The sequence below is a fragment of the Lolium perenne genome, chromosome 7 (genome assembly GCF_019359855.2).
Source record: "Lolium perenne isolate Kyuss_39 chromosome 7, Kyuss_2.0, whole genome shotgun sequence".
In the NCBI taxonomy this organism is placed as follows: Eukaryota; Viridiplantae; Streptophyta; class Magnoliopsida; order Poales; family Poaceae; genus Lolium; species Lolium perenne.
The window spans coordinates 42,430,546-42,454,708 of record NC_067250.2 but is presented as its reverse complement, the minus strand read 5'-3'; the positions used below and the strand labels follow the sequence as shown (position 1 = coordinate 42,454,708).

General features: G+C 42.9%; 1 protein-coding gene across 2 annotated transcripts; it reads right to left on the bottom strand.

The window, feature by feature from the left end:
* Window positions 1-16,891: 16,891 nt before the first annotated feature.
* LOC127317705 (peptidyl-prolyl cis-trans isomerase CYP40) lies at window positions 16,892-23,739 on the bottom strand. 2 transcript variants are annotated; one of them, XR_007861419.1, is made up of 10 exons: window positions 23,383-23,739; window positions 21,185-21,685; window positions 20,086-20,173; window positions 19,929-19,981; window positions 19,240-19,344; window positions 17,712-17,787; window positions 17,593-17,630; window positions 17,431-17,511; window positions 17,246-17,330; window positions 16,892-17,167 (listed from the first exon to the last, which is right to left on the bottom strand). XR_007861419.1 is itself a non-coding variant. In XM_051348300.1 (9 exons), exons 1-9 carry the CDS (start codon window positions 23,590-23,592, stop codon window positions 17,319-17,321), a joined length of 1,164 nt encoding a protein of 387 aa, XP_051204260.1. In that variant the 5' UTR covers window positions 23,593-23,739; the 3' UTR covers window positions 16,892-17,318. The 2 variants fall into 2 exon arrangements, 1 of the variants encoding a protein (XP_051204260.1); XM_051348300.1 differs by having other exon boundaries at window positions 16,892-17,330.
* Window positions 23,740-24,163: the final 424 nt, after the last annotated feature.

Below are 24,163 nucleotides of genomic sequence, written 5' to 3'. Positions count from 1 at the left end.
TATCACTTGTTGAAAATTTCAGAGAAGCTATGAAGAAGTTCAACTTTGGAGAGTTGTTCAAGAAAGGAACAACCAGCACCGGGAGGCCTTCTAGGGCCGCCACCCGGATTAGGCGATCATACAATGAAGACATCATCGCGCCTAGCTTCGCGCCCGAAGAGGACAACGGGGCTCCTAATGCTTCGTCTTTTCCATGCTATGATTTTCTTAGGAATGCAGGAATATTGGAGGATTTCTTCGCCCTTGTCAACAGGGCAGGGTTAACCACCTATGTGGGCGATGAAAGGGAGCAATACTACATGCTCACCAAAATCTTCGTCGAGAGTTTCCAGTTCAACAACAAACAATATGAGCCGACGGTTGCATTCAGGATCTATGGTAATCCTGTTACTATGAAATTGGAGGATTTTTGTCGTGCATTGGATATTGTCCATGTAGGTACAGCAAGTAGGATTGATGACAACCCCCGGGACTTGTTGGAGCTCTATCGAGGGATTACCGATGATGATTGTCGCACCATTCAGCGTGGCAAGATAAGGAACATTCAACTCCCCGCCATTAAGTATTTTGCATACTACATTGCTACTAGCATTCTTGGTAGGGAGAACACTAGCAACATTTCTAGTTACCATCTTGCTTTCTTGAATATTGCACTTACTGGTCAGACATCTTATCACCTTGGTGCTCTTATTGCTCGCCGCCTGACTACCAGGGGGCCTATTTTTGGAGGAACTATTGCACTACGTGTTTTAACATATCTAAATCTTCCTATTGATCCTAATGATGTGCCATTGGCCCCTAGGAAACTTGATATTGCTGCTATGAAGAGTCATCATTTTGTTACCGCTGATTCTACTTTAGATAATATGGTCTATAGAATGTTGTTTTCTGACGGGGATGAGAAAGAAATTCCTCTTCCCCAACCAGGTTTGTTCAGTATTGACAGGCAATCATGGTCGTGCACTAAGGAGGAGGTGGATGAACATATGAAGATACAAGATTTCCACCAACAGCATGACTCCGAGGACGTCGAGCCCTCCTATGATTACACCGTCACATATCCCGGTGCTTCTTCTAGCACATACCCGGAATACGATCCATCTTCGTCATACTACGGAGACACTACCTCATGGGATCGATGGGATTGAACTCCACTTAGGCCAAAAGCCTAAGCTTGGGGGGAGGTATACCGGCATCACTCATTCTTTGCATATTATGGTTGCTGGATACTTGTACATACTTGTTTTGTTCGTTTGAGTGGTTTTCTAATGAGAGGAAGATGATATTTGGGGAAGTGCTGCCTGAAAACAGATTCTGGACTGTTACTAGAAAATTTCGTACGCACAGCCAGAGCGTTATTTTGAGCTGCCAATTTTTGTGCAGGTTCCCCAGGTTGTTATCTAACTTTCATTAGTTGAACACTTTTCGATCTGAGCAACGTAAGATTTTTGTAAAAATCGATTTCTGTACTGCTGTCAGGTTTTGGCAGATTTCTGCCATCTCGCTTTTCTGCGTTTCTTTTAGTTTGCTATTTCTTGTTTTTGCTTTGTTTCTTCCCCAAAACACAAAAAGACCAAAAATATTTCGGTTGTTTCTCTTCACCATTTGTTTGCTTTGGTTTCTTGCATTTGTTTCACTTTATTTGCTATTGCTAGTTTGCTATAAGAAAACCCAAAAAGATTTTGCTTTGTTTGTTTGTTTCCTCTTGTTCTTGTTTCTAATTCGAAAACACCAAAAATATTTGCTGTTCTTCTTTGGTTTGTAAAGTTCTTTATGAGTTCAATGGTCTTCGGTGGCTGGAGCGTGGTTTTCATTTCATATTATCCAAGCTACACAAGTGAAAAGGCAATAATGACGATCTACGACAATCTGATTGTGGTGAGAGGCTGGTATGAACTCTATTTGTTTTCATTTTTGTACATATACTCATCCATGTGAGCATGCTTAGTTGGTCCATGTGAGGTATATGTTATTTGAGAAAGTCTAGTAGTTTATGATCTCTCATGTTTAGCTCCAATCTATTAATATGAGTAGCATGTCATGGATGTTTGCTTGCATTGTTTTATTCATAAGTAAGTATGGCATTGTGGTATCCCCCTCTGAATAATTCATTTATATCGACTTGGCACATGCTCACGCATGCATATGACTGAACAAAAAAAGTCAATTAAGCCTCGATGATCTATATTGCTTCAGAGTTCTTGTATCACTTTTATGCCTCCGTTAATTTATTTTGCCGCAAGCATGATTATGACAGTTACTGCTCTCTTGATTTGTTGCTCCCTAGTCTTTTGCTAGCCTTCACTTGTACTGAGCGGGAACGCTGCTCGTGCTTCCAACCACATGAAAACCAAGTTATTCCAGCGTGTCCACCATAAATACCTATGCATGGCATTTCAAACCATTCCAAGTAAATTCTCATGCGCTACCTTTAAAACCTTCAAAATGCTTCTCAATTTGTGTTTATGTTTCATAGCTCATGAGGAAGTATGTGGTGTTTAACTTTCAACCTTGTCATTTACTCTTGACGGACTTTCATATGGACTAGTGGCACATCCGCTTATCCAATAATTTTGCAAAAAAAGCTGGCAATGGGATTCCCAGTCCCGAATTAATTAAACTAAATAGACACTCCTCCATGGTATGTGATTGATGGACGGCACCCGAAGGATTCGGTTAGCCATGGCTTGTGTAAGCAAAGGTTGAGGGGAGTGTCATCATCATAATAAATTACAATAAAAAGGGGCACTCCTTCATGGTATGAGATTGTTGGCAGGCACCCGAGGATTCGGTTAGCCATGGTTTGTGCAAGAAAGGTTGGAAGGAGTGCCACATAAATATGCAAATAATTCATGGGAGCCGCTCTTGAAAGTCCGGTTGGCGAGGTAGTTGGTGTACCCATTACCATTCGTTGACAACAACAAACACCTCTCAAAATAATTTTACTCCTGATTTCAAAAATGAAAAGCTCTAGCGCATGTTAATCCCTGCTTCCCTCTGCGAAGGGTCAATCTTTTACTTTTATGTTGTGTCTCCATTATTTCTTTGAGCACTATCTTGAGAGCACAACTGTCATTCTTAGTATAATATGCTTGTCTCAAAATATGATTGATCGTGGTATAACTTTGATGCATTTATCTTTTGACAATCACTACTTCTAGTCTTTCTATGAACTCCAAAGGTGCCCGGGCATTTATGTTTTGCCAATCAAACACAGGCAAGCGAGATACCACTTTATCATACTCTCTTATGAACATTGCAATCCTGCTTATATACATGATTCATGATGCTTATTATTAATTGTTGGTACCTCTCCATGATTGACATAGCTGTTAGATGATCTTATTTGCATGTATCTCATTATGAATTGCTTAAGTATTAACCATAGCATGAGAATATATACATCATATGAGCAAATGTGTTCGTGAAAGTTCTTTTATCGCTCAGTTGTTAACTGAATTGCTTGAGGACAAGCAATAAGCTAAGCTTGGGGGGAGTTTGATACGTCCAAAACGTATCTACTTTCCCGAACACTTTTGCTATTGTTTTGCCTCTAATTTGTGTATTTTGGATGCAACTAACACGGACTAACGCTGTTTTCAGCAGAACTGCTCTGGTGTCTCGTTTTTGTGCAGAAATCCAACTTTCGGGAAAATCCTCGGAATTTATGCAGAAGGCCCTATTTTTCCAGAATAATGACGGAGCCAGAAGGACAAACCAGGTGGAGGCCCGAGGGCCCCACACCATAGGGCGGCGCGGCCCAGGGGGGGCCCGCGCGGCCCTGTGGTGTGGCCCCCTCGGTCGGCCTCCGACGCCCTCCTTCGGACTATTTATCGGCCTCGACCTAAAAACGCACGGGGAGAAGTCGAAGTCGCCAGAAACCCTCCAGAACGCCGCCACATCGCGAAACGCCGTCGCGGGAGCCAGAAGTCTCCGTTCTGGCACTCCGCCGGGACGGGGAATTGGAGGAGATCATCACCGCCGTCACCGCCAACGCCTCTACATCAACCAGCCATGTTTCCCCCATCCATGTGTGAGTAATTTCCCCGCTGTAGGCTGAAGGGGATGGTAGGGATTGGATGAGATTGGTCATGTAATAGCATAAGATTGTTAGGGCATAGTGCCTAGTGTCCGTAATTGGTACTTTGATGATATTGTTGCAACTTGTTATGCTTAATGCTTGTCACTAGGGCCCGAGTGCCATGATCTCAGATCTGAACATGTTATTGTTTCATCATGATATTCATTGTTTATGGTCTTACCTATAAGTTGTATACACATGTCACTGTCCGGAACCGATGGCCCCGAAGTGACAGAAATCGGGACAACCGAAGGGAATGGTAGTGATGTGAGGATCACATGTGTTCACGGAGTGTTAATGCTTTGCTCCGGTACTTTATTAAAAGGAGTACCTTAATATCCAGTAGTTTCCCTTGAGGCCCGGCTGCCACCGGCTGGTAGGACAAAAGATGTTGTGCAAGTTTCTCATTGCGAGCACGCACGACTATATATGGAACACATGCCTATTGATTGCTTTGTACTTGGACACCGTTTAATTATTATCTGCAAATGCCCTGCTATGATTGTTACATGAGTTTCTCTCATCCATGCAACGCCCGTCATCCGTCCCCGTGCCTACAATATTTTAATCCTGCTGTTTACTAAAATCACTACTGCTGTCTTTGTTACTCTGCTGCTGTTATTTCACTCATCGTTGCTATAAAAGCGTTACTCTTGATAAACTCTTGCGAGCAAGTCTGTTTCCAGGTGCAGCTGAATTGACAACTCCGCTGTTAAGGCTTCCAAGTGTTCTTTGTCTCCCCTTGTGTCGAATCAATAAATTGGGTTTTACTTCCCTCGAAGACTGTTGCGATCCCCTATACTTGTGGGTCATCATGGATCTGGGACTGTAGCTCGTCGGCGGCAAGGCTCCTCCATAAGGCGCCTAGGAGTCGGCTACTAAAGAAGAAGGTGGCCTCTTTGTCTCCTTGGCCGACCATGGTGGCGAGGGGGGTTGGCTTGGAGGCGGACTGTGGAGTGTTTCTCTGATCTGGCCGGCAGTAGAGGCGAGGGGGAGGGAGATACGGTGCAGTTCCAGCTTCTTCTTCAAGTTCTGATGCAGTACAAGTTGTTGCTGCCTCGCTCTCTCGCTGCTCAAGGCCCATGGTGGTTCCTGGAGTTCGAGTCTGCTCTATCGGCGGTGATGATTTCGTTCAGGAGCTCATTGATACGTCTCCAACGTATCGATAATTTCTTATGTTTCATGCCACATTATTGATGTTATCAACATGTTTTATGCACACTTTATGTCATATTCGTGCATTTTCTGGAACTAACCTATTAACAAGATGCCGAAGTGCCGATTCTTTGTTCTGCTGTTTTTGGTTTCAGAAATCCTAGTAAAGAAATATTCTCGGAATTGAACGAAATCAACGCCCAGGTTCCTATTTTGCCCGGAAGCATCCAGAACACACGAGAACCGCCATAGAGGGGGCACAGGCCCACCAAACCATAGGCCGGCGCGGCCTAGTGGTGGCCCGCGCCCCCCTATAGTGTGGGCCCCCCAGAAGTCCACCGACCTTGCCCTTCCGCCTATTTAAAGCCTCCATCGCGAAAACCCTGATGCGTTCGACGAAACCCACAGAAACCTTCCAGAGCCGCCGCCATCGCGAAGCCAAGATCTGGGGGACAGGAGTCTCTGTTCCGGCACCCTGCCGGAGCGGGGAAGTGCCCCCGGAAGGCTTCTCCATCGACACCGCTGCCATCTCCACCGCCATCTTCATCACCGCTGCTGCTCCCATGAGGAGGGAGTAGTTCTCCATCGAGGCTCGGGGCTGTACCGGTAGCTATGTGGTTAATCTCTCTCCTATGTACTTCAATACAATGATCTCATGAGCTGCTTTACATGATTGAGATTCATATGAGTTTTGTATCACAATTCATCTATGTGCTACTCTAGTGATGTTATTAAAGTATTCTATTCCTCCTGCATGGTGTAAAGGTGACTAGTGTGTGCACCATGTGGTTCTTGTCGTAGGCTATGATCATGATCTCTTGTAGATTGTGGAGTTAATTATCATTATGATGGTATTGATGTGATCTATTTGGTTATGTTGATCTATCTTACACTATAAGGTTACTAAAATATGAACATTAATTGTGGAGCTTGTTAACTCCGGCATTGAGGGTTCGTGTAATCCTACGCAATGTGTTCATCATCCAACAAGAGTGTAGAGTATGCATTTATCTATTCTGTTATGTGATCAATGTTGAGAGTGTCCACTAGTGAAAGTGAAATCCCTAGGCCTTGTTCCTAAATACTGCTATCGCCGCTTGTTTACTGTTTTACTGCGTTACTACTGCTGCAATACTACCACCATCAATTACACGCCAGCAAGTTATTTTCTGGCACCGTTGCTACTGCTCATATATATTCATACCACCTGTATTTCACTATCTCTTCGCCGAACTAGTGCACCTATTAGGTGTGTTGGGGACACAAGAGACTTCTTGCTTTGTGGTTGCAGGGTTGCATGAGAGGGATATCTTTGACCTCTTCCTCCCTGAGTTCGATAAACCTTGGGTGATCCACTTAAGGGAAAACTTGCTGCTGTTCTACAAACCTCTGCTCTTGGAGGCCCAACACTGTCTACAGGAAAGGAGGGGGAACGTAGACATCAAGCTATTTTCTGGCGCCGTTGCCGGGGAGGAAAGGTAAAAGGTACTCACACTCCGGATCTCGGCTACTAAGCTATTTTCGCCATTGTAAGTACTCGAAGCTATTTCCTTTAGATCCTGCAATTGCATCTTTTTGTTTCTTGTTTACACTAGTTAGGCATAATGGACAACAATGAGCTTCTTATTCTATTTCCTGATTTAAGACATGGATGGTTTGATGCGAAAATTAAAAAACCTATGGAACATATTAGTATGAACGCTTTGAACACCATTGTTGCTAATGATATGGAAAATTCTAAGCTTGGGGAAGCTGGCTTTGATGAGCATGATATTTTTAGTCCCCCAAGCATTGAGGAGAAAATTTACTTTGATGATACTTTGCCTCCTATTTATGATGATTATAATGATATTGGTCTTTTAGTACACTTTGTTATGGAGGATAAATTTGATTATGATTACAATATGCCTCCTATATTTGATGATGAGAATAATAATGATAGCTACTTTGTTGAATTTGCTCCCACTATTACTAATAAAATTGATTATGCCTATGTGGAGAGTAATAATTTTATGCATGAGACTCATGATAAGAATGCTTTATGTGATAGTTATATTGTTGAGTTTGCTCATGTTGCTACTGAAAGTTATTATGAGAGAGGAAAATATGGTTGTAGAAATTTTCATGTTACTAAAACACCTCTCTTTTTGCTGAAAATCTTGAAGCTGCACTTGTTTTATCTTTCCATGCTTGTTGCATTATGCTTCATGAATTTGTTTATTTACAAGATTCCTATGCATAGGAAGCATGTTAGGCTTAAATTTGTTTTGAACTTGCTTCTTGATGCTCTCTTTTGCTTCAACTACTATTTCTTGCGAGTGCATCATTAAAACTGCTGAGCCCATCTTAATGGCTATAAAGAAAGCACTTCTTGGAAGATAACCCATGTGTTTATTTTACTACAGTACTTTTGTTTTATATTTGAGTCTTGGAAGTTGTTACTACTGTAGAAACCTCTCCTTATCTTAATTTTGTTGCATTGTTGTGCCAAGTAAAGTCTTTGATAGTAAGGTTCATACTAGATTTGGATTACTGCGCAGAAACAGATTTCTTTCTGTCACGAATCTGGGCCTAATTCTCTGTAGGTAACTCAGAAAATTATGCCAATTTACGTGAGTGATCCTCAGATATGTACGCAACTTTCATTCAATTTGGGCATTTTCATCTGAGCAAGTCTGGTGCCTCAATAAAATTCGTCTTTACGGACTGTTCTGTTTTGACAGATTCTGCCTTTTATTTCGCATTGCCTCTTTCGCTGTGTTGGATGGATTTCTTTGTTCCATTACCTTCCAGTAGCTTTGTGCAATGTACAGAAGTGTTAAGAATGATTGTGTCACCTCTGAACATGTGAATTTTTGATTATGCACTAACCCTCTAATGAGTTGTTTCGAGTTTGGTGTGGAGGAAGTTTTCAAGGGGCAAGAGAGGAGGATGATATACTACGATCAAGGAGAGTGAAAGCTCTAAGCTTGGGGATGCCCCAGTGGTTCACCCCTGCATATTTTAAGAAGACTCAAGCGTCTAAGCTTGGGGATGCCCAAGGCATCCCCTTCTTCATCGACAACTTATCAGGTTCCTTCTCTTGAAACTATATTTTTATTCGGTCACATCTTATGTACTTTACTTGGAGCGTCTGTGTGCTTTTATTTTTGTTTTGTTATTTTCATTCTCTGAATAAATACATGCTTGTGTGGGAGAGAGACACGCTCCGCTGGTTCATATGAACACATGTGTTCTTAGCTTTTAATGTTCATGGCGAAGGTTGAAACTGCTTCATTCATTATTATATGGTTGGAATCGGGAAATGCTACATGTAGTAATTCTAAAATGTCTTGAACAATTTGATACTTGGCAATTTTTGTGCTCATGTTTAAGCTCTTGCATCATATACTTTGCACCTATTAATAAAGAAACACCTAGAGCTTGCTAAATTTGGTTTGCATATTTGGTCTCTCTAAAGTCTAGATAATATCTAGTATTGAGTTTGAACAACAAGGAAGACGGTGTAGAGTCTTATAATGTTTTCAATATGTCTTTTATGTGAGTTTTGCTGCACCGGTTCATCCTTGTGTTTGTTTCAAATAAGCCTTGCTAGCCTAAACCTTGTATCGAGAGGGAATACTTCTCATGCATCCAAAATACTTGAGCCAACCACTATGCCATTTGTGTCCACCATACCTACCTACTACATGGTATTTTCCGCCATTCCAAAGTAAATTGCTTGAGTGCTACCTTTAAAATTCCATCATTCACCTTTGCAATATATAGCTCATGGGACAAATAGCTTTAAAACTATTGTGGTATTGAATATGTACTTATGCACTTTATCTCTTATTAAGTTGCTTGTTGTGCGATAACCATGTTTCTGGGGACGCCATCAACTACTCTTTGTTGAATTTCATGTGAGTTGCTATGCATGTTCGTCTTGTCTGAAGTAAGAGCGATCTACCACCTTATGGTTAAGCATGCATATTGTTAGAGAAGAACATTGGGCCGCTAACTAAAGCCATAATCCATGGTGGAAGTTTCAGTTTTGGACAAATATCCTCAATCTCATATGAGAAAATTATTAATTGTTGTTACATGCTTATGCATAAAAGAGGAGTCCATTATTTGTTGTCTATGTTGTCCCGGTATGGATGTCTAAGTTGAGAATAATCAATAGCGAGAAATCCAATGCGAGCTTTCTCCTTAGACCTTTGTACAGGCGGCATAGAGGTACCCCTTTGTGACACTTGGTTAAAACATGTGCATTGCGATGATCCGGTAGTCCAAGCTAATTAGGACAAGGTGCGGGCACTATTAGTATACTATGCATGAGGCTTGCAACTTGTAAGATATAATTTACATGATACATATGCTTTATTACTACCGTTGACAAAATTGTTTCATGTTTTCAAAATAAAAGCTCTAGCACAAATATAGCAATTGATGATTTTCCTCTATGGAGGACCATTCTTTTACTTTCATTGTTGAGTCAGTTCACCTATTTCTCTCCACCTCAAGAAGCAAACACTTGTGTGAACTGTGCATTGATTCCTACATACTTGCATATTGCACTTATTATATTACTCATGTCATATACATTGTTTTGATCGCTGCATTCACTACATATGCTTTACAAATAGTATGATCAAGTTTATGATGGCATGTCACTCCAGAAATTATCTTTGTTATCGTTTTACCTGCTCGGGACGAGCAGAACTAAGCTTGGGGATGTTGATACGTCTCCAGCGTATCGATAATTTCTTATGTTCCATGCCACATTATTGATGTTATCTACATGTTTTATGCACACTTTATGTCATATTCGTGCATTTTCTGGAACTAACCTATTAACAAGATGCCGAAGTGCCGATTCTTTGTTCTGCTGTTTTTGGTTTCAGAAATCCTAGTAAAGAAATATTCTCGGAATTGGACGAAATCAACGTCCAGGTTCCTATTTTGCCCGGAAGCATCCAGAACACACGAGAACCACCAGAGAGGGGGCACAGGCCCACCAAACCATAGGCCGGCGCGGCCTAGGGGTGGCCCGCGCCCCCCTATAGTGTGGGCCCCCCAGAAGTCCACCGACCTTGCCCTTCCGCCTATTTAAAGCCTCCGTCGCGAAAACCCTGATGCGTTCGACGAAATCCACAGAAACCTTCCAGAGCCGCCGCCATCGCGAAGCCAAGATCTGGGGGACAGGAGTCTCTGTTCCGGCACCCTGCCGGAGCGGGGAAGTGCCCCCGGAAGGCTTCTCCATTGACACCGCTGCCATCTCCACCGCCATCTTCATCACCGCTGATGCTCCCATGAGGAGGGAGTAGTTCTCCATCGAGGCTCGGGGCTGTACCGGTAGCTATGTGGTTAATCTCTCTCCTATGTACTTCAATACAATGATCTCATGAGCTGCTTTACATGATTGAGATTCATATGAGTTTTGTATCACAATTCATCTATGTGCTACTCTAGTGATGTTATTAAAGTATTCTATTCCTCCTGCATGGTGTAAAGGTGACTAGTGTGTGCACCATGTGGTTCTTGTAAATGAAGCTATGATCATGATCTCTTGTAGATTGTGGAGTTAATTATCATTATGATGGTATTGATGTGATCTATTTGGTTATGTTGATCTATCTTACACTATAAGGTTACTAAAATATGAACATTAATTGTGGAGCTTGTTAACTCCGGCATTGAGGGTTCGTGTAATCCTACGCAATGTGTTCATCATCCAACAAGAGTGTAGAGTATGCATTTATCTATTCTGTTATATGATCAATGTTGAGAGTGTCCACTAGTGAAAGTGAAATCCCTAGGCCTTGTTCCTAAATACTGCTATCGCCGCTTGTTTCTTGTTTCTTTAGTTACTCTTGCTGCAATACTACCACCATCAATTACACGCCGACCAAGTTATTTTTACGGCACCGTTGCTACTGCTCATATATATTCATACCACCTGTATTTCACTATCTCTTCGCCGAACTAGTGCACCTATTAGGTGTGTTGGGGACACAAGAGACTTCTTGCTTTGTGGTTGCAGGGTTGCATGAGAGGGATATCTTTGACCTCTTCCTCCCTGAGTTCGATAAACCTTGGGTGATCCACTTAAGGGAAAACTTGCTGCTGTTCTACAAACCTCTGCTCTTGGAGGCCCAACACTGTCTACAGGAAAGGAGGGGGAACGTAGACATCACTCATCTCCGACGTTTCAACGACGGTCCCCGTCTTCGCGTCGGACTCAACGGCAGTAGGGCTGTCGCTCCGTCGCTGCTTTGCTCCGGCTATCGGTGCTCTCCTCGGCCTCGTCTCCAAGTGGCTTGCTCCCCGGAGATGCGGCCCCGTCGTCGGAGCTGGATCTGGAGGAAGAGGACGTTGGAGGACTTGATCGTGTTTCAAGTTTTCCTCTAGGGTCTTCTTTGTTATTGTCTTGGACCCCTGTGTAGAACCTTGTAATTCTAGGGTCTTCCTGTACTCCAGCTTTTATAATAGCAGCTTTGTTCGGGTGTGTTCACCCGGTGCTTGTTCAACAAAAATAAAAATCTATAGGAATTTCAAAGGATTGCAATCCTATGAATCAAACCATTGTAGAAAAAATCTTCAAATCTAAATCCTACATAATTTCTTTGAATCAATCATGCCCTGAGTGTGATATATAAGAGATTCTATGTCACTACTCACTTCACACAGATCTTGAACTGAGCCAGCAGGTGCATGCGTTGCGTGCATCATTAGTTTCGTGCATACATATCCACAAGTCATCTGGTCTTGACATGTGAGGTAGGTTCTACGCGCTACTACTCACTCGTGACCACATATATACCAGTGGCGCGGTATGCGTACCTTCGAAGACAAGATCAAAAGATGGGCGGCTTAGTGATCATTGTAGTCGCATAAATGGGCACTGGTTTGGCTCTTTCGGGACCGGCCGTTTCGAAAGCTTGAACGTACACAAGACACACCATCACTGTGTGTCCATTTGTGCGCAGTTTTTTTTTTGGCAAAAGTTTCACTGATCTATTAATAATTATCATGGTAGGTTCTTGGGCCACCCAACAATGACTACATACACTAGCACAAGCCGTAGGTACGCTGCCGTCCTTACCTCTCCACCAACGCTAGACGCACCAAGGGATCAGCGCACCTCAGTATCAACCATCGTCAATGATGTCAATCGTAAATCAAAAGAAACTAGAACCTAAACATGAAACGACACCAACAAACATAAAAACCGACCGGGTTCCAGGAGATCCGTCGGCATACGACTCCACTCGCCCTTCGCTAATGCTAGACGCATCACCAGAGCGAGGATAAGACGGGGATGACCTTATTATGACTTCAGGATGTAGCCGCCGCATTATCATCCCAAAAAATACACTAAACTAGAACCTAAAAAGAACGAAAACTCTCGCCGAAGAGGGGCCGTGGTCTGCCATACCTCCAAGGCCCAAGGCCACTGGAGGTGGCCGCATCCCGATCACCACTGTTGGACGTACGGGTTTGGTATTCTCCATTTCTGCGCAGCTAATGGTATGCTTGGTGTGATCATCTTTTCCTGAACTGCTCGATTGTCAGGGTTTCGCATCTTCTGCCTTATATTAATTGAGAATTGGGCCCTTTCCAATTCCTGAGGGAATTAATAATTCACAAAATTGAGTTGCATAATAGTAGAGGGGGAGTCGGCGGAACATAATTTATGAGCCGTCCCTCTCTTTGTGTGTCCATAGACCTTGCGGGTGGAAAAGAATTTCAGAAGTTCTATTAAACGGTAAAACTAAAGTGTGGATGGAGATGGATTATGGAAAACTACAATCGTGTTTGGTATTGCTGGGAACCATGCTTGCCTCGAACATTTTTGCATGTTTTGCAACTAGAAAACTGTTTGTGGTAAGTATGATCTATAAGCAGAAATTTACAAATCATAGTGTGGCTTACAGGAAAATAGAAAGGCAGAAAAAGAATATACATCCACATAGTAAGTACATAATTTTTGGTGACCACGTATACTGATACTAGTTAGGTCACAGTATGGTTTGTGAAGCAATGCTGACTTCACAATGTCGAACTCAAATCACAGTTCAGTGTCTAGGGACATATTTGTCTTCTCGGTGTGCACCGATTGTGTCTATGGCTTGTGTTTTTGGTATTTTCTCATTATCCAAAAAGCTCTTATATGCAACGCAAATATGCACAAAATACAGACGGCCAATGTACCCAATGGAGAATCTCATAACATAGCTATCAATATGGAGAATGATTTAGATGATATGAGTATATTGCTTAAAGGTGATGTAGTGCAGAAGCCGCAAGATATGAATGGACAATGTGTCACGTACTCACATGCCGAAGAACAACAATGGAGTATGTGTGCAGGCTTCGTACAGCTTGGCTCAGGTTCAAGGTCTTCTTTTAAATGTGTGGCCTTTTTTTATAATACTGTACTACACAGTATAGGAAGTGTATACCGTCAGAAAAGAAAGTGAATACCGGCGAAGGCGAAATTGTACAAGCTAGAAGAAAAGGAATATAGTTGTCAGGGCAAATCTTGTTTGAAGAAACTTGGGTGCAAACCAAATCCTAGTATATACTTGACTGCAGACCAAACCTCATAATCCTGCTTTTCTAATCTATTATCCATATTGCTAAAATATAAGCTAACCTACCTAACAAAAGAGACCTGTTTATTTTGCTAAGCGAAAATTCGCTTCTGAGCTCGTGTCCAGATGCTCCTGATCCCAGGACCAATCACGCTAGGCGTTGTCAGCGTATTCAGCTGTGTATATCCTACGTATCTTGTTGATTGAACAGTACATGGCTCCATCTACGCAGGGCTAATCAATACATGTGGCTCCGTTTCGGCCCGCTAGTACTTGACGGTCGAATCTTTCTTGTTCCCTCGTGTTCACCAATCTGGGACGCCGTAGAGCCACGCAATTAATTCGCCGTCTTCTCTCCATGACTATGTTTCTTCTCGGAGTTTAATCTGATACTGTACTTCAAATCCGGGATTTCTCCAACAGTTCGATCACTGGATTTAGCCTTTGGCCGTCTGGTCAGTCCGTCTGCCTCCGCAACAACCACTATCGATTTAGAACATGTACGGTAGCACGTGCTCGCTTCCGGCCGGCGCACAGTTCGTCTTCCTCTACGATGGCTGTCGATCTAGCGTGAACATGTCCAGCAAGCCATAGAAGGCCGATCTGGCTTTTTCTTTGATGATTGAATGCTGCTAATATTTGACTTTGACTGAGTAGGTACTATGCGTTTATCATTTTCCTAATCAAAGTTTATCGTGTACTCGCAGCTGGTTAGTGTAAACAAACCATGTTGTGGAATTTGTTCTCTTGGTCATGTTTTTGAGCATGTCTTTACCTTTTCTTAATCGCAATCTCATTGACATATTGGCACATCAATAGGTGCTCTTGTACATGCATTAGAACATCTCCAACAAACGTTGCTGCAAATTACGGCGCAGCCTTTTGCGTTTACGGTGCTGGTTTCTAAGTTTTACGGCAATAACGACGGTTGCAGCATTTTTAGATGGTAAAAAGACCTGATGGAATTTTCGGAAGTTTTCTGGATGTTGTACTTTTCAGCGCCACATCGACACAAACACTAGTCCACATTAAGAAAGTAGGGTAAACAACATGATGCTCAAAAAACCTGATGGAATTTTTAATAAACACTCACACTAGCTCAGAAATTCAGAAACCATAGTAGTTCAGAAAACACTCGACACATGGAGAACTACTCCCAATCCCTGAGATTGTCGTTGTTGTTCCCGGTAGTATAGATGTAATGGAGCAAACGATCATCGTTGGGCCCACATGCTGCGCCTCCAAGAAGGACTTCGCTGCCATCTTCTGCTCCCCGCCCGCTTCCGCACTACCTTCTACTCCTTTAAAAACTCATTTTCCGCCAACACGTCTTACGGGTGGTCGCGGCGCCACTGCTCCATCGCGCTCTCGTCCGCCTCGGCGATGGTGAGGCGATATAGCGCCCGACGGTGGCGCTGCTCCTCCTCGCGCGGGCGTAAGCGCGGCTTCAGCACCACCATCTCGCCCTCCGCGAGCGACTGCACGTCATCGAAGTTCTTCAGGTCACGCTGCACACGAATGAACCACGACGCCACGACATTATAGGCTCTCACGGCCTCTTCCTTCGAGACGAAGGTGCTGAGCCAGTGCGTCGGTCAGCCACCGATATTTTAGCGGCGTAATAGCCTGTCGGCTGCAGGCTGCAGGCGCACGCTGTGGAAGCCATTGGCGCTCAACAGACTGCGGCGGCGAGGAGCCATCTTCGGTGGTGGCTAGGGTTTGCCGAATCGGCCGAATTCGGCACGTCGTTGGTGGGTAGTGCCCAGATATACATAGGGGATGGGCTGTGGTGGCGGGATTCGACGGTCGCAAAGTGTGGTCGAATGCGGAGGGGAAATTTCAGTGGTCATTTTCTTTTGCGTGGAGCGGCTGGATATGCGGCGCCGGATAGAGGTTTTTTGGTCATGCCCAAAATTTTCGCACTCAAAAAAACCGATACCTTGCATCCGTAGAAGCATTCCTGTGCTCTAAAAAGACATTTTCCGGCCGCGCCCTATTTTGCAATGTCTGTTAGAGATGCTCTTAGCGAATCTAGGTCGGAGCACATGTACCTCCGAGTCATGGCGACCGCATAGCTGTGGGCTTCCTCCTCCGCTGCCCAAGCCTGACGGCGCTGGGCGTCCCCAGCTAGGGTCTCGAACGATGCGAGCTGGTCGCCAGCACGCACTTGAAGCGGCAGGGTACGTCGTCGCTGTAGGCGGCGGCAATGTCGTGGATGAGGGCGTCCGTGGGTGGGGCCGCCGGCAATGGAGTGTCCGCCATCGCTGCCCGCTGGAGGGTTCGTTTTCTTGGTCGATCCAGACATGATCGGATGAAGGCTTGGAAGCTAGAATTGTGTATAAATGGTGAATTGGTCGATGGAAGACAAATAGTTTGTCCTGATTTTTTCCCCAAGATCATTACACAGATTATTTGGTATATTTGGTAAGTGATTAGCATTTTCAGTCCCTCAACTAAAATGGTGGAAGCACACATGTTGTACCGCCGGGGTCTGTACCACCCGCACACGGCACACGGGATTCCCCGTCAAACTGTCCCATCGTACCCCCTGTAGCATACATGTATCATCCTGTTCCTCCATTTTCTGTCTTTGGTATGAGCTCTAAAATGGCCTAACTGGCCCACATGCCCAGAGCAAACGTGAGGTCCAGAAAACGAGCTCATTTGAGCTCGGGACCAAAAATGCCATGTCTCTAAAAGCACTCGCATTGTACATACTCTGCTCTAAAGAATATTCTGCACAAATCGAAAAAAAAAATCTGCTCTAAAGAAGACAAGGGACTCTGGAGGGGTCTCGTCTAGTGTAAGATTAGCTAGCAATACAGTAAATCCCACAAAATACCCATAAACCAACTTGGGAAACCAATATGGTAACAGAAAAATATGGATCAAACAAAAAATCACAACCACAAGAGATCGTTTGCTAAGCCCGAATCGTGCCAAAACGCAGGTCGTGGGCCAAGGCCGAAACGCATGCGCCAGGGGAAACCCCACTGCCAAAGCTAAACATGTCAAAAGCACCGGACCTGCAGCGTTTGGCAGCAAGCATATGTGGCAGACAAAAGGTACACAGAGATAATCACAAAAGCAAAGGGTGCACAAAGATTATCAACTGTCAGGCTTGACCACGATGGGACCAAACAAGAGGAAATGTCTACTATTAAGTGGCATGCATGCCACTTGCAACGTCTGAAAATTGCACTGCTTAGTTCAGTGTCTCAGGTTTTTCAAACGACGCGACAACATTGACTAGCTCTGTAGTAAAAAGACAAAAGCTCTCCTCCCCCCAGGCCCCCACTATTTTTTCCTGTATCTAGATTCAATTGTTGCTAGGCAGTGCTCCTTGGTATACCTGCAACACAAATCATCCTTCAATTTTTTTTCAAGGCATAAGCATCCTTCAATTCGTGTGCATCAAGAAAACTAGAACCTTTTCCGCTGACAGTTCTAGTGTCTATCCCAGATTAAGCGACCAAAAGTTTGCCAGGGGGAGAAACTACAGATCAGTTGTCCTCCTACAAGAGAAAGAATAAATGAACATTAGAACCTTGGCCTGGCCTGAACTCAATGCCTAGAGCAGAAAATTAACAATATAAAATGTTACATGAAAATTACTTTGTTGTTCTCATCTGATTTTCCTGAAGATTGGAACATCCTAGCAAATGACTTTCGCTCCTTATCTAATCTGTTGGCAACCTGTGATAGTTTCCAAAGAATTGATAAAAATGAACATATCTCCACAAACCAGGTTCATCACGAAATCAAATCAAGACTAACCCTCTTCTTTGCAGCAGCCAGCTCTCGTTTGATTCCTCCTGCAGGTTATCCAAGCAAACTCATTAGATACACATCAATTGCTAGGAGAAGGATTGGCAATGAAGAGTAAAGAGACAAACCATCACTCGGCTCCAAGTCCAACGCATTCTGGAAGCTTTCCACGGCTGCATCAATGTCATTAAGTGCCATGTGTGCCTGCAGATCGCATTCAAACTATCAGAATTAGTTACATATACAAACAGGTCGTAACATACTACTGTTGTTGAATGTGTTACATGCGTAAAAGGCACGGATATATTGTTCACCTCAATTGCATACATGAAGTGTCGGAAACAAATAATAGCAACATAAGTAAATTTCAACTCTCAAAAGATTTTTTTTCTTTTAGAATGTCAGATTGAAGTAGCTGACCAATCGACCACTAATAAGAGTTACCGTGCATGTATCTATGGCAAAACATTGGTCCGCACCGTATTAAGTCCAAGCAAGCTATGATTGTTGTTAACTCCTAATTGATTGCAAAATTATACTCTTTGCAAAAAAAAAAAAGATTGCAAAATTATACTACTCCCTCCGGTCCAAAATATTTGTCATGCTACTGAGTTTGGAGGTTGTTTGTAACAGAACAAACAGCAACAATCTAATACATGAGCAAAGGAGCAGCAGAAAAACACATAACAGACCAAAGGCATGTATTCATGCTTAACTGTCAAGAATTTTATAGGGGGCTAGGCAGGAATGTTAACAATATTTGAAATCTGTATAACACATACATATGACCCTTCCACTGTACATGTCACACTCTTCTCAAGACATCTTTCTAATAAAAAAATTCTACTCCCTCCAGTTCAAAATAATTGCCCAAAAATGAATGTATCACATGTTTTAGTGTGTAGCTACATCCATTTTTGGGCAATTATTTTGAACCGGAGGGAGTTAAAATTATCTTAGATAATGAGGGAAAATATTGTTAAGTACTTAAATAAGATGAACCCTTGAAAATGTATGTACATGTTCAAGGTAAGAAACCCCTATGGGTTGGCAACGAATGTAATATGATAGTGTTTTGAGAGCATGGCAGAAACAAAAGCATGCATGCCACTGCAACCAATCTAAAGTTTGGAGAAAAGCACTGTTCCAAATATCGGCCAATATTTCAGTTAACTGGCCGATTAATTGCAAATCGAAGGGTCACCGAAACGATAAGGGCCTATTTGGTAACTGGTCCAGGCGACTAATCAGTCTGACAAGCCAATTTATCGGCTGTCAGACCAACTAATCGGGCCTAGGCGATTAACTAGATTCCATTTTCTGGCTAGTGGTATATTTTGGATTTTTGGTATATTACCTTACCTCTTGACTGCTTTTTTACATGCATATGGTAGTATATTTTGGTATATTACAATGCCTAGAGCATTGGAGCATGGGATTGTACCTAAAAAACTAGGTATATGTTGGCAATATGTTAGCAGTTTCCTATGTATTCTACCGATTAATGGCCTACCGATAAATTCAGTTAATCGGCCGAGTAACCGGTTAATCGTTTATCCCAGCCCGACCAACCGGTTACCAGTTAACGATATCCTGAACATTGGAGAAAAGCATAATGAAGAACTTACAACTGCTAAACCAAGGTCCAATACCTACCTGTCCTTGTCGGAAAAAAGCCTTAGCATTCCCATCCGTTTCACGCAGTGCAAAATCCGCATCCAGCAAAGCACCCGTCAAATCTCCCAACTTCATTTTGCATGCCTGAAGGAAGTATCTCAGTTTCAGGAAACAAGTACCATTAGTGCAATAGTATGTGCAGTCTGTAGATTGTATAGTATCATCGATCAACTCCAGCATCATTGCATGGGTTTAAGACAATAATAAACAATGACTAGCAGATAGAATTTTGAATGCAATGAACCACAGTGATGATAAGAGTTTAGAGAAAACATGAAATCTGTATACAAACTTGTAAACAAGGGGCTCAAAGATTAATGCTCCTCTGCATTGTAGAGGACTATCTATCTTAAGTTATGCACCTTTCTAAAAGCTTCGTTAGATGCTACCAGCCAACCATTTAGTTAAGTGGTGTGGCAGAGCCCTAAACCCTAAACCTAACCCTAAACCCTATTTTCAACAGATAATCATAGACATGAACCATGTAGCACTATATTAGTTATGCACCTTTCTAAGAGCTTGCTGGACACTACGAGACAGCCGTGTGGCTACGCCATGTAGTTATGTAGCAGAGCTGGTCAAGATATTAAAATCGCAGTTCTCTAGATAAAAGAACAAGCAGATACCTATCCAGCAAAAAAGTAGTTAGACTGAAAAACAGAACTTACAGAGCTATTCGTGAGTATTATGGACTTGGTCTTCCGTAGTGCTGTGCTCTTCTCTGCATATCAACACATATTCATATTACTCAGTATGCATGATGTGACAGAACCAACAAATTAAAACTGCACAGTTCTAGTGGAAAGTGGAAACAGTAAAATTTGCCTTCATCTATCTCTTCTTTCTCCCAGCAAACATCCAAGTAGCGCAGAGCTTTTCTATACTTTCTCAGGGCTGTCTTGTAATCTTGTTTCTGTACAGAATAGGAGCAGTAGCTTTAGCTTTAGGAAACCAGATGGGGAAATACAACATTATATATATGTGCAATATAAGATTAGCTGAGAACTCTAATTCTGAAAAATCCATGAGACAAGCACAAGAGTCATGACTACAATCTGAAGTAGCTTATCTGACACAGGATATGCATGATAGAAGTACAAACGCTAAGTACAAAAACTCTAGGGTCTTTTGTAGTCTTGACTACATGCTATGAGAATTCAAATATATTAGCCACCAAGCACAAATGCAGTTGATGAAGGTATAAACGATAACCACAAAGAAACATGGTCTTTTGTAGTGTTTGTGACTTTCACTATGATTGATCTGAGCAATCCAGATTCAAGCTAGTAGTTAAGGTTGTTAGTTCTTAATCCTATTTAAAAGATGCATGGGTACGAATAGCATCAGCAACAGCAGTAACTATTGTTGCGAACACTGAGAACAAATCTGAGGTAAAAGGCGAGACTAATATAATTTGTAGCTTCTGTATGTTGAAATCAAAGGTCAGTCATCGTAGATGATATACACCAGGATACAAAAGAATAATACCTAAGAGGAGCTGGATTTCTTTTTGATTAAGACAACAGAAACACAAATCTGAGCCAAAGAGGACTTGACCGTGGGAGTGAGGGCATTTAGCACAAACTGATTTAGGCTCAGTTTCTACATACACAAGGATTACATTTATACAGCAGGTAGTCGACTAAACCACAGCCACTTAGCACAAACAGCGTACAGTTGAGAAAACATAAATGTGTCAAATAGTAACTTAGCAAGTTGCGAGTAACCAAGGGCTTCAGTTACATATGACTAATATCTGATGATATACTTTTAGCCTATCAACAAGTACTGACACTATTGATGTTTATCTTCTTTTTTTCATTCACTCCAAAGTTACTCATACACTGATTTGGTTCCAGCGGAACCAAATGAAGACCAGTAATCCAAACAAAACAGAGTGGAACATATCTAAGAGAGAAATTACCTTAAAGTTACCGTTCCCAAAAGCTTTAGCATACTCCACAGCATCCATCCACCATGAAACCTCTGTAGGCTTCTCTTCAAGATCATTTGGCCAGTCAGGATACATGTCACCATCCTTGAAAAAGTTCACAACTCCATCATCGGCACCTTCAGGGAGTTCCCCACAATCAAAAATTACGGCATCAGCTGTGGGACGGTCAGCTTCTCCAACAGGAATGTGCTCACATGAGCGAACCACCCCCATTCCCTTTATTACTCTTCCAAAAACTACATGCTTCCCATCTAAGTGAGGTGTTCGGGTGGTAGTGATGAAAAACTGAGATCCATTTGTGTTGGGACCAGAATTAGCCATTGATAATATTCCTTTCCTCTCATGCTTTAAAATGAAGTTCTCATCCTCAAACTTTGAACCATAAATTGACTCCCCTCCCGTTCCATCACCAGCAGTAAAATCTCCACCTTGTACCATAAAACCTTTGATAATGCGGTGGAAGAATGATCCCTGCAAGAACATCATATAAAAAATACTTGTTTAGTCGTTACTGTGACGAACTGGCAAGCAAATCAGCACAGCATACATAACCGGGTTGTCAAATTTTCAACTTGTATTTTTTCGTGGCAAAAATTGAAAATTGAAATGACAAAGAAACAAACAATTCAACACAAAAGGAACACCAATCAATTCCCATTCTTGTACCGAGTATTTTATTTTTGTACAATAGGGAAAGATGATTCGTCACTAGTAATCATTAGCTAAGATGGTGGGTGGCTCTCTCAAAGAAACACTAACTCAATGTTATAACGGCAATAAAAGATTAACCAATTATTAGTACGTGTCCCCAATGCCTGAAACCCAAAAATACCAATCATGTACCTTGGGAGTCCCCAAGCATGACTTTTACCACTTCCATGGTTTCACTCAGGTTGATCAGCTCAGCAGTTAATTCTTACACCAGATGCAAGAAGACAAGCCGTTACCCAAATACCAAGCACGTGCTCAGCCCCTCTAGGAACAAACAATTCTTGTCCTTGACTATATGTCAGAATAGTGACCATACACAAATCAAAAGGAGTGGCAAAGCAAATCTAGGTACTGTGTTCGACATTTTTCTATTCATAAAACAAAATGCGTGGCAAAGAAAATCAAGAACAGTGCTGGCTTTTGTCTCTTCTGACAAGCTACAAGGCCTGTTATGCTATCTATGAACATGCTTCTTTACGAAACACACAATCTTTCAGACTTAGCATGTATTCTCTGGTTTATTTTCGTAAGCTGGCCGGTCAACGGAATATTTTTGTGATGAAAGCACGACGCACTATTGCAAACAGCATTGTAGTCCTGGCGTGTACAAGGACGTCGACCTCCACGTGACCTAATGACGAGATCTTGCTGGGTATATTGCATTGTACGGCTGATAGCATATCATTGCCTACTCCAAGATAGATTTAGGGGCACTGTAACAGCACAAAGCAAACGTGGCACCTTTTAATAAAAGGGAAAAGGGAAACGAGTATAGGTTCCCAGATCCGACAAGCAAATGACAAAACACAAAAAACTATCACGGGATGGTACTTGATATGTTAATATGTGCACGGTGCAGATTTAGAATGAAGTCAAAAGGGAGGGGCCCTTGTTAACAGTGCCAGAACTTGTGGTGGCAGTGCTTAAAGTTAACTGCACATCAAAGGACACACGATTTGACATCACAGCAAAAGCAGTAGTACTTCTGAATAGTGTGGAGAAAAAAACAAAGATGAAAAGGAGGCACTGGTTAGCACATAGACTGAGCGGGTAAGACAGATTCCAATCGGCTGTCTAATTACAGGGACAGCAAATTGCTCGTTACAGAAACAAATGTTTTCTGCAATAGGAGGTGACACGTGAGTGCATTGCTGTACAGGAGAGTAGGGAGAGGAGGCTGCGTCAAAACACAGTTTTAACGATTTCAGGGCTGCGAAATCGGCGACAAATTCCCCGTTAGAAATTTCCCTTGAAAAGTTAAGGGGAGCAAGCAGATCGCACCAACACAGGCAGTTACTACACTGATTACGCAAGCTGCTCCCAGATCGGTTCGCTCGACCATACCAAGTTTCATATTCCAACTACAAAATCCGTCTGCAACAGCACCTAAGAACAGAGCAGAACAGAGCAGGAGCAGAGTCTGTGCCGCTACAATCAAATCGGCAGTTACTACTAACCTTGAAGTGAAGCGGCTTGCCGGAGGCGGCGCCGACGCCCTTCTCTCCCGTGCAGAGCGCGCGGAAGTTCTCCGCCGTGCGCGGAACGACGGACGCGTAGAGCTCTATCACGATCCTCCCCTCCATCTCGCCGCCGATGGTGACGTCCATGAAGACCCTCGGGTTTTTCACCTCCGCCGCCGCCGCCGCCGCCGGTGTCACGCCCTCCATTGTGCCTCGAGATCCAACCCTAGGCCGAGTGGAGCGAGGTGCGGAGATGGTGGTGGCGCTCCTCGGGAGAATAACGGCGAGAACCGCGTGCTGGCCGGCGGGGTGGTGTGGTGTGGTGTGGGGGCTAGGGTAAAGTTTTCGGTCCCGGAGTTTTATTGGCAGGTCTGGTGGGTTTATCCGGTCGTCGCTGACAAGGGCTCGTGGTTTTGCCGTCCAACAAATTTCGCTGCTACACCCAAAGACTTGCCGTGGATTTTGGGCCTGAGTTTTAGATCGCCTCAGCGCAAATTCAATTTGGCATGGGTGCATATGGTTCCTCTACCAAAAATTTATATTTTGAAGTGTTGAAATTTTTGACAAAAAATGCTACATGTATATTTCTATGATATATGTGCGTTCGTCAAGTTTTCACGAAAAAAAGGTATTTTTGTAATCTATGTAAATAAAGAGAAAATTTATCTTGTGAAAAACGTTATTTTTAGCATTGAATGTTGTATTTTTTACAAATATCACATGACAAGTCGTTTTTTCATGAAACGACTTTGTGAGCGTGTAGCACGTGGAAATTTTT

Excerpts from the sequence above, each read along its gene's own strand:
- LOC127317705 (XM_051348300.1), bottom strand. The coding sequence starts at position 23,592 with ATGGAGGGCGTGACACCGGCGGCGGCGGCGGCGGCGGAGGTGAAAAAC. Across the intron at positions 20,174-21,184 it reads TTGGGAACGGTAACTTTAAG|AAACAAGATTACAAGACAGC; the intron begins GTAATTTCTCTC and ends TATTCTGTACAG. Across the intron at positions 17,631-17,711 it reads GGACTTGGAGCCGAGTGATG|GAGGAATCAAACGAGAGCTG; the intron begins GTTTGTCTCTTT and ends GATAACCTGCAG.